The sequence below is a fragment of the Lissotriton vulgaris genome, chromosome 6 (assembly GCF_964263255.1).
Source record: "Lissotriton vulgaris chromosome 6, aLisVul1.2, whole genome shotgun sequence".
Lineage (NCBI taxonomy): Eukaryota > Metazoa > Chordata > Amphibia > Caudata > Salamandridae > Lissotriton > Lissotriton vulgaris.
This window is the reverse complement of record NC_141694.1, coordinates 1272591131-1272607132: the sequence shown is the minus strand read 5'-3', so window position 1 is coordinate 1272607132 and position 16002 is coordinate 1272591131. Positions and strand designations below refer to the sequence as shown.

Genomic DNA, 16002 nt, shown 5'->3' with positions numbered 1-16002 from the left:
GAAATATTGTGGACACTTAAGGACAGCACCTGATAAACACATTCTGTGTTCAAGTAAGTCTAGGAGACTGATATGTTTGACTGTATCAAAGGCGGATGATAGGTCCAGGAGGATTAGGAGGCAGGATTAGTTTTACTGGTAACTGGTATAATGGTTTCTGGTTTCGGAAAAATACCATCAGCGAGTGAACTACCTTGGCAAATAGAGAGGTGTGCGCAGTTTACAGAGTTTTCAAACAAAAATAAAACTAAATGTATTTTTTTGATGAGACATGTTTGTACTGCTCTCAAATTAAGGTTTTAGGAAGTTGTTTTCAGATCAAGGTAAGGTCAATCCAAAAGAGGTAGAGAGGTAAGGCTGCCAAGTCTACTACTAAAAGCTTTTTTGTGTTGAAGATTATACAATATAACATGAGGAAAATGTACATTAAACATAAAGAACACAGACTTGCACATTTGGGGTCAAAGAGTAGTAAGGAAATGTAAAAGTCCATTAAAGCCTCTTACCAGGATTTATAGTCTCTTGATCAATCATGCCCCCTTCAGCAAAGCTTTTTAAGTCATCCAACTTCACCTTCTCCCAAGGTATGTAGGTAACACCCAATTCAGCATCCCAGAATTGCTTGTATGACATTTTCACACCTTTGTTCAAAGCCCAAGCAATCTATGGAAAAGAAATACTAGTCAAACATGTGCACTACAAGTGTACAAACTCTCACACTGAAAGTCTGTTGAATTCTGCTATTAGAGCAGGACAGACCATTGCTACTTGCACAATTACAGGACATTGTATACCTTGGGTCTGGAAACACATTAAATTACTTAAAAGATAGCAAGATCTTGAGAGTTGAAGGCATTTAAGTAGCTGATAACAGGTGTCTGGTATCAGCCGAGAATCTTTGTTCGGGATACCTTCTGACTACATGTGAGAATGTACATATCCTCTGCAGGCGAACATGCCTGCCAATATTTGTTATAAGTATGTGGAACAATTAAATGTGACGAGACGAACAAGTTACTTAACTTCAGTACCAAGAAACAAAATGGTTACTTACCAGTAGTAGTTTTGCAGCTTGAAGAGTTTTCTTGATTCAAAGACGGTGCATTTTTCCGCCATCTAGTGGTTGTGTCCGGAATTGTCGGTTTCCTATTTCTTTTACTCTGTGGGCCATCGGCCCCCATTTGGTGCTAGGTCCATCCCATTTTTAACGCCAGAAGGCGCACCTGAAGTTCCTGTGCGTGGTAGCCATCTTCTGATTCTTTTTTCCCTTTTCCTTTCGCCTTGGTAAAATAGAGTAGGTTTTCAATTTTCTTGTCTTTAGTTCTTTGTTTCCCATTTACATGATCTTTTCTTTCACCCGTTTGCATTCCTCCTCTGAGGGGAGGTGGGTGGGGCACATGTGAATCCAGAAAAAACTTCAAGCTGCAAAACTACTCCTACTGGTACGTAACCATTTCATTTTGGAGCATAAATCCTTTTCTGAATTCACATGCTATGCATTAGATTATGTAGCGGTTTCCCCCTTTTTAAGGTGGTTGTAGTAAAGTGGGGAAGACCTTGCGAACAGGTGTTGAAGTACCTTTTTGCCCAACCGGAGCTTCCTTTTTCATCTGTATATCCATGCAGTAATATTTGGTGAAGGTGTGTGGAGATGCCCCACTGCACTTATAGTGTCTATTGGCACATTGGTCATAAAGGCAAGGGTTGCCCCTTTTTAGGTCTCGCCTGTCAATGCGCTTGCGCATTGAGCTTGCAAGAATATATGGGCTTATCCAGAGTTTAACTATCGGGCGATTCCACGCACTGCCCGGGAAAAGCAAGCTTAATGCGCAAGCGCATTGGCAAAAAGTGCGTGCACATCAAAGCCACCAGCCTCCCTCCCACAGGCATTTGAAGCTGTGTGCTGCACTTCAAAGCCACCAGCCTCTCTCCCACAAGCTTCCCCAAGCGTGCGCTCTGCCTCTCCTCTTCAAATTATTCACTGCCACGGCCGGCCGGCGGTACTTTCACCCCTCCCTCCTCCCCAACAATATCGAACGGCTGGCCGGCCGTACTTTCACCCACGTTCTTCAATTTTGATTACATTTTGTAATTGATTATGGCTAACTGCAACTTTCAAGCTAACTTCGGAGGTAAGAGTTTCAGCTTCAAAGAATGACTTTCACCGAGCCAGTTGAATTCAGCTCCAAGCAGTGTCTGTGAGCGAAATTTTAAAATATGAAAGCCACCTTCATGCCGAGTTTAGGGTTTGATTGGCTGCAACATTAACACAGGCAGACGGTGCATGTTTGAAATAATTTCTATAGCTAAACGAGCAATGCCGCCCAATGACTTGTCTGACTCTTTACTTGGCTGGGCCGAATTTGTGCACAGTCACGATAACCGCGTGTGTTGATGGCTTCTTGTTTTCCCGGCCCCCAGGCCGTGAGCTACATCAAAGGGTTGGCTCCCCGCCCCCTGCTTCACGGACGCTTCTTAGGCCACCAGCCTGCCCAATACTTTTTTTTTTTTTGCCGCGCAGTCCCTCTTCTCCGTAATGAATGAGTCTATTGTTGGCTATAAAAGCGCTATATTAACAAAGCATGAGGCCGTCGTCCTCGCAGCCATTTTCTGATTGCTCTATCACCTCCGTGATAACTATATATTACAGCTACACATACGCTGTATCAGTGTCGGGAATGGGTATTTCATTACTGCACTACGACTTCACGCAACCAGTATTGTTGCCCATTAGGTGAATCGAGGAGCAGATTACTGATAATTAATTTACCAGCTCCCTTCTATTGCTCACCAGTATTACATGTCACGTTAACGTCACACATACAATGCAATGCCAGCCGCGATGTAAAATTTTGCAGAGCATCATATGTTAAATGAACACCCTGTTAATGTCTTAAACACACTGCAGGGCTAGCTATCATGGAAAGTTCAGTGCAGCATTCCTTTCTTCCGCTACTCTTGTGCAGGGAACTGAGGGCTGAACATACGCCATGCCAAAAAATCATTTCCGATCAACATCTGGGGATGCAGTGCTGCGCGTGCATTTAAACAAAGGTAATTTTAACTTGAATACAGTGTCTACAATACTTTTTCGACTGTATATGCATTAAACCATATTGTACAAAAGGCCTGGCCATATGATTTGTCAGCTTGAAAGTACCACGCGTACTGCATTATTTCAAACTTGATTGGTAAAGGTCCCTTTAAACAAACATCTAAACGATAGGTTTTAAAGGGTTGTAAGATTCGTGCATTTCAATACAAATGCGGGTGGAGTCAGCATGCTCGGATTGGATACCCAGAGCCTTCCATATAAGCAGCATAATGGTCTTTTTAGGTCGAGCTTGCTCGACATTTTGTACAGGGGCTTTTCAAATTGCTACCCCTGTTTACCATGGCTGCAAGCTTGCGTGCATGTGCGCGTGACCAGCTCGCTCCATTTCACCGTGTTGCGCCCCTTTCCCCCACGCATTCCCAGCCCTTTGATGCTTCCGCCGCACTCCAATTGTTCCCCTCTCCCGTGGCGTTTCTAATCCTCCCCCCTGCGTTGCCCCCTCACCCTCACACTGTGCTTGCGTCTTTGTTTGACTAATACACCCCAATGCTTGTTGTAGTCGCTGTGTAAATTGTACTACCTCACACTGAGCATGACACTGGAAAGCACTCGGCTGCTCAGCAAAAATGTGCCTGCCAAACTTAGCATTATCCTAAATGCTTATTTACAGTGTACTATCTGCATGGTAAATTTTCGGATTCAAGACTGAAGTGTATTCCAGAATATCATTTGTTTGACCTAATTTCTCTGCCTACACCCAGTTACGTTGTATTCACAACTTTTACAGTGTAATGTTGCGTGGCGGAATCCCCTTAATTCACAGTTCCTGACCCCAATTAAAATCTAGCCTGCAAGGTTCCCCATTTCCATGAGGAGTGCTTCCATTTATTTGCTTGTTTTTTTTTTACTATGCATCAAGCTCCTAAACCAAACGTGCCTTCCTGGTATTTCATGGTGCTGGAGTCGATAACATGGTTCTCACTCTCTCCTCCTCTATCCCTCTCCCTGCTCTTCTCTCTCTCCTTCTGCCTCCTTCCCTATCGTCCTCCCTCTCTCTCCCTCCCCTCACTCTCTCACTCTTTCCGTCTACCTCTCTCGCTTTCCCTCACTTCCCTCTCTCCCCCTCTCCTCTCCTCTCCCCCTCTCCTCTCCTCTTCCCCTCTCCTCTCTTTACCTTCCCCTGCTCTCCTTTTTCTCCCTCTCCCCCTCTGCCTCATTGTCAGTGAAATTGCTCTCCCACCCTCGCAGCTCCACCATTAAGCGAGGTGCCCCTGCCCCTGCACTCTTCAGTGTTGGTGATCGAGGCCCTCCTCCACCCGCAGGTATCCCTGCGCCTCATCCCTGGTGGTCCAGTGGACCTCTGTCTCCTTTCTTTCTTTCTGCTCCTTCACTCGTTTTTCTCCCCTTTCTATCTTTCACCTTTCTGCACCTCTGCTCTTTTGCGCCTTATTTCTGCCCATTCTCCCTTTCTCTCCCTCTGCTCCTTCACTCGTTTTCACTCGTTTTTTTCCCCTTTATATCTTTCACCTTTCTGCACCTCTGCTCTTTTGTGCCTTATTTCTGCCCATTTTCCCTTGCTCTCCCCTCTGTTCCTTCACTCGTTTTCACTCGTTTTTTTACCCTTTCTATCTTTCACCTTTCTGCTCTTTTCTGCATCTCTGCTCTTTTGTGCCTTATTTCTGCTTATTTTCCCTTTTTTCTTTATCCCTTCTTTCCTCCCTTTACCTTTCCCCGCCGCTGCTGCCCCCGCGGCCCTTCCTCCCAGCACGACCGGCCCAATCCAGCTCCCCTCCCCGCCTCCCAGCTGTCCAGCCCTCCCCGACCCCTACTTAATGGCGGACACTGCGGGCTCGCCGCTGGTGCACCGAAGGCGTGTCAAAGGCAAGCACGTCTGCGCCCGTCTGCGACCCGTCCGCAACCAGCACCAGGAACCCTGGACCTCCGCCCGCCAATGCTACGACCCAGCAGCACTCCACGCACTCAACCCAGGCTGCAACAACAACTGCAAGCTAGCATCACCAGCCGACACCCATGGACCCTTCAGCTGTCACCGCTGCCGGCACACCTGCAGCACCGCCAAGAACACGGATCCAGCACAACCCGCCCACAAGAACACAACCGAACCGAAGACCCTGCAATGCATCCTCCACCACGTCCGATCCCTCCACAAACACGCAACAGAAATCTGGGACCTCCTCGACAGCACCACCCCAGACGTAGCATTCTTCACCGAAACCTGGACCAACACCACCTCGGGACCGGACATCGCCATCGCCATCCCCCAAGGATACAAGATCTCCAGGAAGGACCGCCCCATCCACCCAGGAGGAGGAATCGCCATCGTCCACAAATCCAGCCTCCGCCTGAGCACACTCCCTGACGAGTCCACAGAACTGATGGAACACCTTCACTTCAAGATACTGGCCAGCCCCACCACCGCCCTCCGAGGAACCCTCATCTACCGACCCCCTGTACCCCGCGGACCCTTCGCCAACTCCATCACGGACATTATCTCCCCGCAGGCCATCGCATCCACCAACTACACCCTGCTGGGAGACCTCAACTTCCACCTCGACAATCAACAGGACCCCAACACCACATCCCTCCTGGACAACCTCCACAACATTGGACTCCGCCAGATCGTGACCGAGCCCACGCACTCAGCAGGACACACCCTCGACCCCCTCTTCACTACAGGAAACTCCATCACCTTCAGCCACACCACCAAACTCCCATGGACCGACCATCGTTGCGTCCACTTCACCTTCAGAACACCCACCATCCACAGACACCAGCACCTGCTTCCACAAAGAAACTGGACCAAAATCACCGATGACCAGCTCACCTCCTCACTCAACAACTCCACCCCAACCATCGCGGAAAACGACAACCCCAACACCGCAGCCCGAACCCTGCATGGATGGATCTCGGACAGCACCAACACCATAGCCCCCCTCAAGAAAAACAATACCCGTGCCAAGAAAGCCAGATGGTTTACCACCGAACTTCTAGAGTCCAGGCGCACATGCCGCCGCCTTGAAAAGGCCTGGAGAAACACCAAATCCACAGAAGCCCACAACAACTTCAGAGCCGCCACCAACGCCTACCATCAACTCATCAAAGAAACAACGAAAAAAGCGATTGAAGACAGAATCTCCACCCACGCACACAACAGCAAGGAACTCTTCAGCATCATCAAGGAGTTCGCCCAACCCACCAGCGAGTCTACCAACATCCCTCCCTCACAAGACCTCTGCAACAAACTCAGCATCTTTTTCCACTACAAAATCAAGAGCATCTACGACAACTTCGACGAAGACAACCAACACACTGAACCCTCACCAACCACCCTCGACACCCGGAAACCAGCGATTGATGACTGGACAGCCCTCACCACTGAAGACAATGAAGTCAATCCACTCAGGGGTCCCCACGGACCCCTGCCCCCACCACATCTTCAACAGAGCCGCCAACACCATCGCACCCATGCTCCGCCAAACCATCAACCGCTCCCTGGCGACCGCCTCGTTCCCCGACGACTGGAAACACGCCGAGGTCAACCCCCTCCTAAAGAAACCCTCAGCGGACCCCACCGACCTCAAAAACTACAGACCCATCTCCCTGCTCCCGTTTCCAGCGAAAGTCATCGAGAAAGCCATCAACAGCCAACTCGCCACATTCATTGAAGAACACAACATCCTCGACTCCTCCCAATCCGGCTTCAGAAAAAAACCAGAGTACGGAAACCGCCCTCCTCGCCGCAACAGACGACATCCGCACCTTACTGGACAAAGGAGAAACAGTAGCCCTCATCCTCCTCGACCTATCGGCGGCGTTCGACACAGTCTCCCACCGCACCCTAATACGCAGACTCTACGATGCAGGAATCCAGGACAAGGCCCTCGACAGGATCTGCTCCTTCCTCTCCGGTAGGACGCAGCGGGTCAGACTCCTCCCTTTCCTCTCGGACCCCACACCTATCACCTGCGGAGTCCCCCAGGGCTCCTCCCTCAGCCAGACGCTCTTCAACGTCTACATGGCTCCACTTGCCCCCATCGTCCGAACCTACGGACTCAACATCGTGTCATATGCAGACGACACCCAGCTCATCCTCTCCCTATCCAACAAGTGCAACACCGCCAGACGCAACTTTCGAGAACGCATGGAAGCCGTCGCCAAATGGATGAAAAATAGCTGCCTTAGACTAAACACCAACAAAACAGAAGTACTCATCATGGGCCCAAACCCCGACGCCTGGAGCGACACCTGGTGGCCCACCGCCCTCGGAAACCCGCCAACCCCCCACAGACCACGCACGCAACCTGGGAATCATCCTGGACTCCAAGCTCAAAATGGACCGCCAGATCAACTCTGTCTCATCTTCCTGCTTCCACACCCTCCGCCTCCTTCGTAAGACCTTCAAATGGATCCCCCTCGAACACCGAAAGACAGTCACTCACGCCCTGGTTACCAGCAGACTCGACTACGGCAACGCACTCTACCCCGGAATAAACAAAAACCTCATCCGCAAGCTACAGAACATCCAGAACGCCGCCGCAAGACTGGTCCTCAACCTGCCAAAACACTGCCACATCTCCCAGCACCTGCGCACACTCCACTGGCTCCCCGTCGAGGTGAGGATCACCTTTAAGATGCTCACCCACGCACACAAGGCCCTCCACGGCACCGGACCAGCATACCTGAACAGCCGACTCAAATTCCACGCACCCCAAAGGACCCTACGATCAGCCCAGCTTTCCTACGCCGTGGTCCCCCGCACCAGAAAGACCAGATCGGGAGGCCGCTCCTTCTCCTTCCTCGCGGCCAAAGCATGGAACGCCCTTCCACTCCACCTCAGACAGACAACATCGCTCCCCATCTTCGCAAGAAACCTCAAAACCTGGCTCTTCGACAGACACCCTCCTTGATGGAATGGAACCTGCACCCCCCCCCCACCCCTAGCGCCTTGAGACCCTTATGGGTGAGTAGTCGCGCTTTAACAAACTCCTGATTGATTAATTGCCTGCTCTCCTCTCTCTCCCTCCCCTCCGTCCTTCGCTCTCGTCCTCCCCCTCTCTTCTTACCCTCCCTCTACTCTCTCTCCCTTTCCCTCTCCTCTCTCCCTGTCTCAGTCTCTCTCTCCTCGCTCCCCCTCTCTCTCTCCCCCTCTCGCTCTCCACCTCTCTCTCTCCTCCTCCCCTCTCTCCTCTCCACCTCTCTCTCTCCTCTCTCCCGCTACCTGCTCTCCTTTTTCTCCCTCTCCCCATCTCCCACTCAACACCACCACAGCATCACTCAGCACCGCAACAGCACAACTCCGCTCCGCAACAGCATCACTCAGCATCACCCCAGCATCACTCAGCGTCACCACAGCATCACTCGGCGCCACCACAGCATCACTCGGCGCCACCACAGCATCACTCGGCGCCACCACAGCATCACTCGGCGCCACCACAGCATCACTCGGCGCCACCACAGCATCACTCGGCGCCACCACAGCATCACTCGGCGCCACCACAGCATCACTCGGCGCACTCGGCGCCACCACAGCATCACTCGGCGCAACCACAGCATCACTCGGCGCAACCACAGCATCACTCGGCGCAACCACAGCATCACTCGGCGCAACCACAGCATCACTCGGCGCAACCACAGCATCACTCGGCGCAACCACAGCATCACTCGGCGCCACCACAGCATCACTCAGCGCCACCACAGCATCACTCAGCGCCACCACAGCATCACTTAGCGCCACCACAGCATCACTCAGCGCCACCACAGCATCACTCAGCGCCACCACAGCATCACTCAGCGCCACCACAGCATCACTCAGCGCCACCACAGCATCACTCAGCGCCACCACAGCATCACTCAGCGCCACCACAGCATCACTCAGCGCCACCACAGCATCACTCAGCGCCACCACAGCATCACTCAGCGCCACCACAGCATCACTCAGCGCAACCACAGCATCACTCAGCGCAACCACAGCATCACTCAGCGCAACCACAGCATCACTCAGCGCAACCACAGCATCACTCAGCGCAACCACAGCATCACTCAGCGCAACCACAGCATCACTCAGCACCACCACAGCATCACTGGTTCAAATATGTTCTTTCAATGTTTCAAGCTGTTTTCAAGCTTTATTACAAATCACAAAAAGATGTTAATATTTCACTTCTGTTCTTGAATTTTTCACAATAAAAAACACTGAACATGATCTTCACAAAAGTTACTTACAAAAGTTTAATCTATTGCCATTACAAATGAAATAAATTATTTAAGAATTAATTATTTAAAAAAATCAAAAACCATTGTTATTTGTAATATCAATACATCTAAGTCACGTAAATATAAAAAATATGTTGCATTACAAATGCTATAGGTGTCACATTTGTGTAAGTTATAACTATTGGCATTGTAAATGACAAAGCTATTAATTTAGCTATTTTAAAAAACCAAACAAATTAAAAAGAATTAATTTATAAGACCAATAGCTCAAACTTTCCTAATGCGAGACCTATTGCATTTCCAATGCTTGTTTCTTGTTGAGTGGGCTTTTGGCCGGGTGTGAGAAAGTACCATCTTTCTTGCACTGGTATGCCCCCACTTTTTTCTGAACTGCTGATGTACTTTGACTGAGTGTGCCCTGGGTCCCTGCGAACCAGGTACCCAGGGCCTGTGTTCCTTGCCTAAAAACTGGGCTGAAACTAAAACCCAATTGGCATCTCTGGCCACCTATTGGCCCGAAGTAAATGGTACCCAGGGCATGGTGACCTGAGAAGACCCGCCCCGCCCCCCGAGTACTGCAGCACTTATTGTGCCACCCCCAGGGGCCCTGTACCCTGACACCCAGACACTGCCTTTGCAGGCTGAGTGTCTAAGTACAAAACTAAACAGAGTCGACATGGCACACATCCCTGTGTGCCATGCCCACAGAACCCACTGCCCTGGCATACTTCAGTCACCCCTCTAGCTGGGTGCCCTATGCCAGAGGTGTGGGCACAGTGCATGAGCCCTGTGCCCCTTCAGTACCCAGGGTCATTCCTGGGCACTATAAGTGCAGTGATGCCATTAAGAGTATATGGTGCTGGGAGGTTGTCATTACGAACTCCACAGCACCATAACGGCTACAGTGAAGACTGACAAGTTTGGTACCAAACTTCTCAGCACATTAAACCCGCACTGATGCCAGTGTGGGATTTAATGTAAAATGCACCAGAGGGCATCTTAGAGATGCCCCCTGAAAACCTAACCTCAATCCACGTCTGGGCTGAGTGGCTGCAGAGGCTGCCACACAGCAGACATGTTGCTGGACCGCCCCGCTCGCCTAGGCCTGCAACAATGCACATCCTGGGCGAGATGCTAGGTCTCCTCCCCCAGGATGGGCAGGGGGAAGCTTCAAAGGCATGCCACCTCTGTGAGCTTCCCCAGACCATTTGCTGTACCCAGCAACTGGCCCCCACCAGTTCTGACCCCCACTCTGGCGGGAAGAACTACGTCAGGAAGGAGTGTGTGCCAGCCTGTGCTAACCCCACCCCTCAGGTGGGGGAGACGAGGTGAAGTACGACCCCGGGCTCCGGCCATCTTGAAGATGGGGAGCCCTGCCCAATCACAGCTAGGCTCCTGCTCCCCTCCCACAGGAGAGGAGCAGGCTAGGGAGTGTACCCACCCCAGGACAGGGACCTATTGGTCCCTGCCCTTGCCCTACCTGTAACGCCCCTAAATTCAGTATTATGGGGCTCCCTGAACCTTCCTTCCTTCCTTAGATCCCGAAAAGAAAAGAAGAAAGAAGACAGAGTAAGAGGACCCGTCGTGCAGCTGCTAAGAGGACGACAACGACTGACTTGGCCCAGAGCCCTACCGGACTCTCGATCCTGGAACCTGCTCCTGCCTAAAGCCCGGCGACTCCTGTGGACAGCAATCTTGGGACACCCAGAGGACCTACCTGCCTTGACCCTCTTTAAACCTCGGGCTGGACTGTTCCCATGAGGTACAGGGTCAGACTGATTTGCATATGGCCATGTCTGAACTGGGGTGCTGAGTGAGCTAAAGAATGGTGATGGATTAAACAAAGATCAGTTGACTGGGGGTGAGTGTTTGATTCACTCAAACGCTCCGTCCATCATCCCCTTTTGTATCGCTTTGTTCGCCCTAAGTTGGCAGGGTATGCTCAGACGTGAGTCCCTTGCTCACTTGGCCACTGGATTCAAGATAGCCTGGCTGATGAGGATTATGAATCCGAAACCGGTCCCAAGATGCTTGTTTCCTGTCCAGGGAAGACATGGCTTGGCAGTTTGGGCTGGAATATTCCCATGAGGCACAGGGTCAGACTGATTTGCATATGGCCATGTCTGAACTGGGGTGGCTGAGTGAGCTAAAGAATGGTGATGGATTAAACACAGATCAGTTGACTGGGGGTGTGTGTTTGATTCACTCAAACGCTCCGTCCATCATCCCCTTTTGTATCGCTTTGGGAATCCCATCAGCAGAGGCTCTGCCGCAACAACCCCCCTGTTGCCAGCCAGGAAGCTCCGGACCAGCCCACTCTGCAACCGCCGAGCCCGGCCCGTGCCACAGTGATCCAAGACCAAGATGACGTCCCCCCGGCGACTGGGACCCGAAGTCCAGTGCCCAAAGACCCTCCTCGACGAACCAGACGACGCCTGCAGACTCAGAACCAGGGCCACCCCCAACCATGACCAGCTGAGGGTAAGCTTTTCAGACACCCAAAGAAACCCCTGCACCCGGCGCCCTACAGCCCCCTGTGCCTCCCTTTGGGGTACCTACCTGTGCTCCAAGATGCCAACTTACCTCTCAACGTGCTGGTCGCCCCTGGAGAGTCTGCGCCCCGAGGAGCCTGCAGACTTTGTTCCCTTTTTACCTTTTCAATTGAATAACTTTGAGCGCCCGACGGCTCAAAAGCACCCTGCCGCCCAGCCGCCTGAGTACCGCTGGCTGTGCCACATTTGTCCTATCCTGCTTCCCCCTTTGTCCTAAGCAAGTGACCAGGAGCCCAGCTCCCACAGCCGTGTGGCCTGCTAGCCAGCAGCCACCAACCTGAGGCCCCCTGTCCCCCGTTGGATAACATTGGGCCTAACTACCTCTGCACCCGGCAGCCCCCTGCGCCGCTGAGGGTGAACCAACTGTACCTACCTGACCCTGGGGGACCCCTGAGTCTATGCCCAGAACCTTAACTTCACCAGCTGAGTACTCACCTGGAAACCAGTAACTCACTTACCTGCCATTGGTTAACATTGACTGGTTTGACTCGAAAAAGCTTCTGTCTACTTTTGAAAACTTAAAATATTCCTATAAAATCAGCCGAGTAACGAATTCCGAAGTACTCACCTGTGATCAGGAGAGAAGCCAGTACTGTACATTGTAGCCCAGTATTGAACCACAAAAGTAATCCGAACCGGGTTTCCCCTTAACCTGTATTTTCTCCATAGGAATCCATTGTCTGCTTTTCTATGAAATTTCTTCTAAGTGTCTACTTTTGAAAACTTGAAATATTCTTTAAAATTCGCACATACTACTGAAACGTAATTACTCACCAGTGCAGGACCTAGGAGCCCAGTACTGGATTACAAAAGTAACGAGAACATACTTTACCTGCAACCTGAATTTTCTCCCATTGGATAACACTGTCAGATTTTCCCTGAAAAGTTTCTAAGTGTGAACTTTTAAAATACCTTTTTATTCCTTAAAAATCATTGCAATAACCAAAACGTTTTTACTAAACTGTTTCCAGCTTAGACACTAGACTGCATCTAGGATCCATTCCTGGACTTACAAAAGTAATCTACAAAAGTAATCAACTGTAATTGTGTAGAAAAACCCATTGAGCTCAATTCTAAATTGTGTGTAGAACTGTTTTGCCTATTGCAACCCCTGTACCTATTGTGTTTACCAAGTCATTGCTTTTCTGCAAAGCAATAAACTGAGATTTCTCATCACTGAGAAAAGTATACCTTGATACCTGTTGGTTCTAAAAAAAAGCAACTATATCTTTTGATATAAAAACAATTGGCCTGGAGTTCAGTCCTTGAGTGTGTGAAACCTTTTGCTGACTGAGTGTGTACAGTACAAAAGGGGGTGGTGATGGACGGAGCATCTGAATCAATCAAACACTCACACCCAGTCAAAAGATCTGGGTTTAATCCATCACCGTTCTTTAGCCCACTCCGCCACCCCAGTTCAGACATGGCTATATGCAAATCAGTCTGACCCTGTGCCTCATGGGAACAGTCCAGCCCGAACTGTCAAGCCATGTCTTCTCTGGACCGGAAACAAGCTTCCGAGGACCGGTTTCTGGCATTCCAGCCGTCTTCAGCCCGGCTTGCTTGAATCCAGTGGCAAAGTGAGCAAGGGACTCACGTCTAAGCATACCCTGCCACACTTATGGAGGCCAAAAGGAGTACAAAAGGGGGTGGTGATGGACGGAGCATCTGAATCAATCAAACACTCACACCCAGTCAATAGATCTGAGTTTAATCCATCACCGTTCTTTAGCCCACTCTGCCACCCCAGTTCAGACATGGCTATATGCAAATCAGTCTGACCCTGTGCCTCATGGGAACAGTCCAGCCCGAACTGCCAAGCCATGTCTTCTCTGGACCGGAAACAAGCTTCCGAGGACCGGTTTCTGGCATTCCAGCCGTCTTCAGCCCGGCTTGCTTGAATCCAGTGGCAAAGTGAGCAAGGGACTCACGTCTAAGCATACCCTGCCACACTTATGGCGGGCAAAAGCAGTACAAAAGGGGGTGGTGATGGGCGGAGCATCTGAATCAAACACTCACACCCAGTCAAAAGATCTGGGTTTAATCCATCACCGTTCTTTAGCCCACTCCGCCACCCCAGTTCAGACATGGCTATATGCAAATCAGTCTGACCCTGTGCCTCATGGGAACAGTCCAGCCCGAACTGCCAAGCCATATCTTCCCTGGACCGGAAACAAGCTTCTGAGGACCGGTTTCTGGCATTCCAGCCGTCTTCAGCCCGGCTTGCTTGAATCCAGTGGCAAAGTGAGCAAGGGACTCACGTCTAAGCATACCCTGCCACACTTATGGCAGCCAAAAGCAGTACAGAAGGGGGTGGTGATGGACGGAGCATCTGAATCAATCAAACACTCACACCCAGTCAAATGATCTGGGTTTAATCTATCACCGTTCTTTAGCCCACTCCGCCACCCCAGTTCAGACATGGCTATATGCAAATCAGTCTGACCTTGTGCCTCATGGGAACAGTCCAGCCCGAACTGCCAAGCCATGTCTTCCTTGGACCGGAAACAAGCTTCCGAGGACCGGTTTCTGGCATTCCAGCCGTCTTCAGCCCGGCTTGCTTGAATCCAGTGGCAAAGTGAGGAAGGGACTCACGTCTAAGCATACCCTGCCACACTTATGGCGGCCAAAAGCAGTACAAAAGGGGGTGGTGATGGACGGAGCATCTGAATCAATCAAACACTCACACCCAGTCAAAAGATCTATGTTTAATCCATCACCGTTCTTTAGCCCACTCTGCTACCCCAGTTCAGACATGGCTATATGCAAATCAGTCTGACCCTGTGCCTCATGGGAACAGTCCAGCCCGAACTGCCAAGCCATGCCTTCCCTGGACCGGAAACAAGCTTCCGAGGATCGGTTTCTGGCATTCCAGCCGTCTTCAGCCTGGCTTGCTTGAATCCAGTGGCAGTTTGGGCTGGACTGTTCCCAAGAGGCACAGGGTCAGACTGATTTGCATATAGCCATGTCTGAACTGGGGTAGCAGAGTGGGCTAAAGAACGGTGATTGATTAAACCCAGATCTTTTGACTGGGTGTGAGTGTTTGATTGATTCAGATGCTCCGTCTATCACCACCCCCTTTTGTACGACTGAGTGTGTACAACAAATCCTTTACACTGTCTTCCTGTACTGCCTTACTGCTCGACCAAGCTACCACTTTTCAGAATAAGGTCAGTCCTGCCTTTATCCTCTGTTATACCTTTGGGGTTGGTGGCCTCTATACACACTGCACCTTACTTTGGTCCAGTACATATAGAGCCACTTTCTCACAGCCGGGTTCCGCCAGAAGTAGGCAGAGGCGGTTGAGGAGCCAAAGAACCTGCGGATGGAGATCAACAGGAAATAAGGAACCAGGACAAGTGACGCTGCCTGCTGCAATGCAGTTGGCCACTGGAAGGCCACGTAGGCCTTGGGAGTGGTGGGGGGGGGGGGGGGGGGGAGTAGGGCAGCATTGGGGGGGGGGGGCAGTATGGGGTGTTAGTATTTTTGGTTGAAGCAAAGCCCCAGACTCGCTGCTACTTCTTAAAACGTTTTTTTTCTCGGTTGACCAAGAAAGGCACAGACACAGTGGCGTGATCAAGCCAGACCTGTAATTAAAGATTAAGAAAAATAGAATGTGTTCTTGGTAGTGGCGTCAGGCCATCTTTAAATAAACTAGTTTCTCTGTGCTGCATGTTGATATTATACAGATTCATTATTATTGTTCAACGTGACATGTTTCAATATGTCCTAGCTGACTAGTTTGGAGCTGGAGAACCAGGTTCGGGCTTCGGCTAGCTTCCTGTGATTCTAGACAAATCACTTAATCTTCCTGTGCCCACTAAACATGAATGTGTCCTTGTCTGGTCTAACTTGTTCTCATGTAAAGCACCTCTACACCTTCCGTCGAGTTCGCTCTATATAAAACTGCAAAGAAAAAAAACCCTGGCGTACCCCCATTTAAAAAGCGGAAGCTGCACTAAGCAGTATGAATCACACGCTAAATGCAACAGATTAACTAAGACCTTCTGCGGACCAAACCATCCTACTGAAGATTAAAGCTGTGCCAAGAAACACATCTGCATACTCCTCAGAGCTTGAGGTAAGTTTTACTTTAGAAAAATACATATTTTTAATACACAAATGCTTTTAGCGGTCTGGAGCAATGGTCTTCTGTGAACA

At 50.4% G+C, this 16002-nt stretch overlaps 1 protein-coding gene across 1 annotated transcript in view; it reads right to left on the bottom strand.

The window, feature by feature from the left end:
- Positions 1–16002, bottom strand: part of SCAF8 (SR-related CTD associated factor 8) — a 948526-nt gene that overhangs the window by 263372 nt on the left and 669152 nt on the right. Inside the window, exon 16 of the mRNA XM_086927396.1 lies at positions 507–663. Coding sequence (XP_086783522.1) covers positions 507–663 — 157 coding nt within the window. The remainder of the gene's footprint in view (positions 1–506; positions 664–16002) is intronic.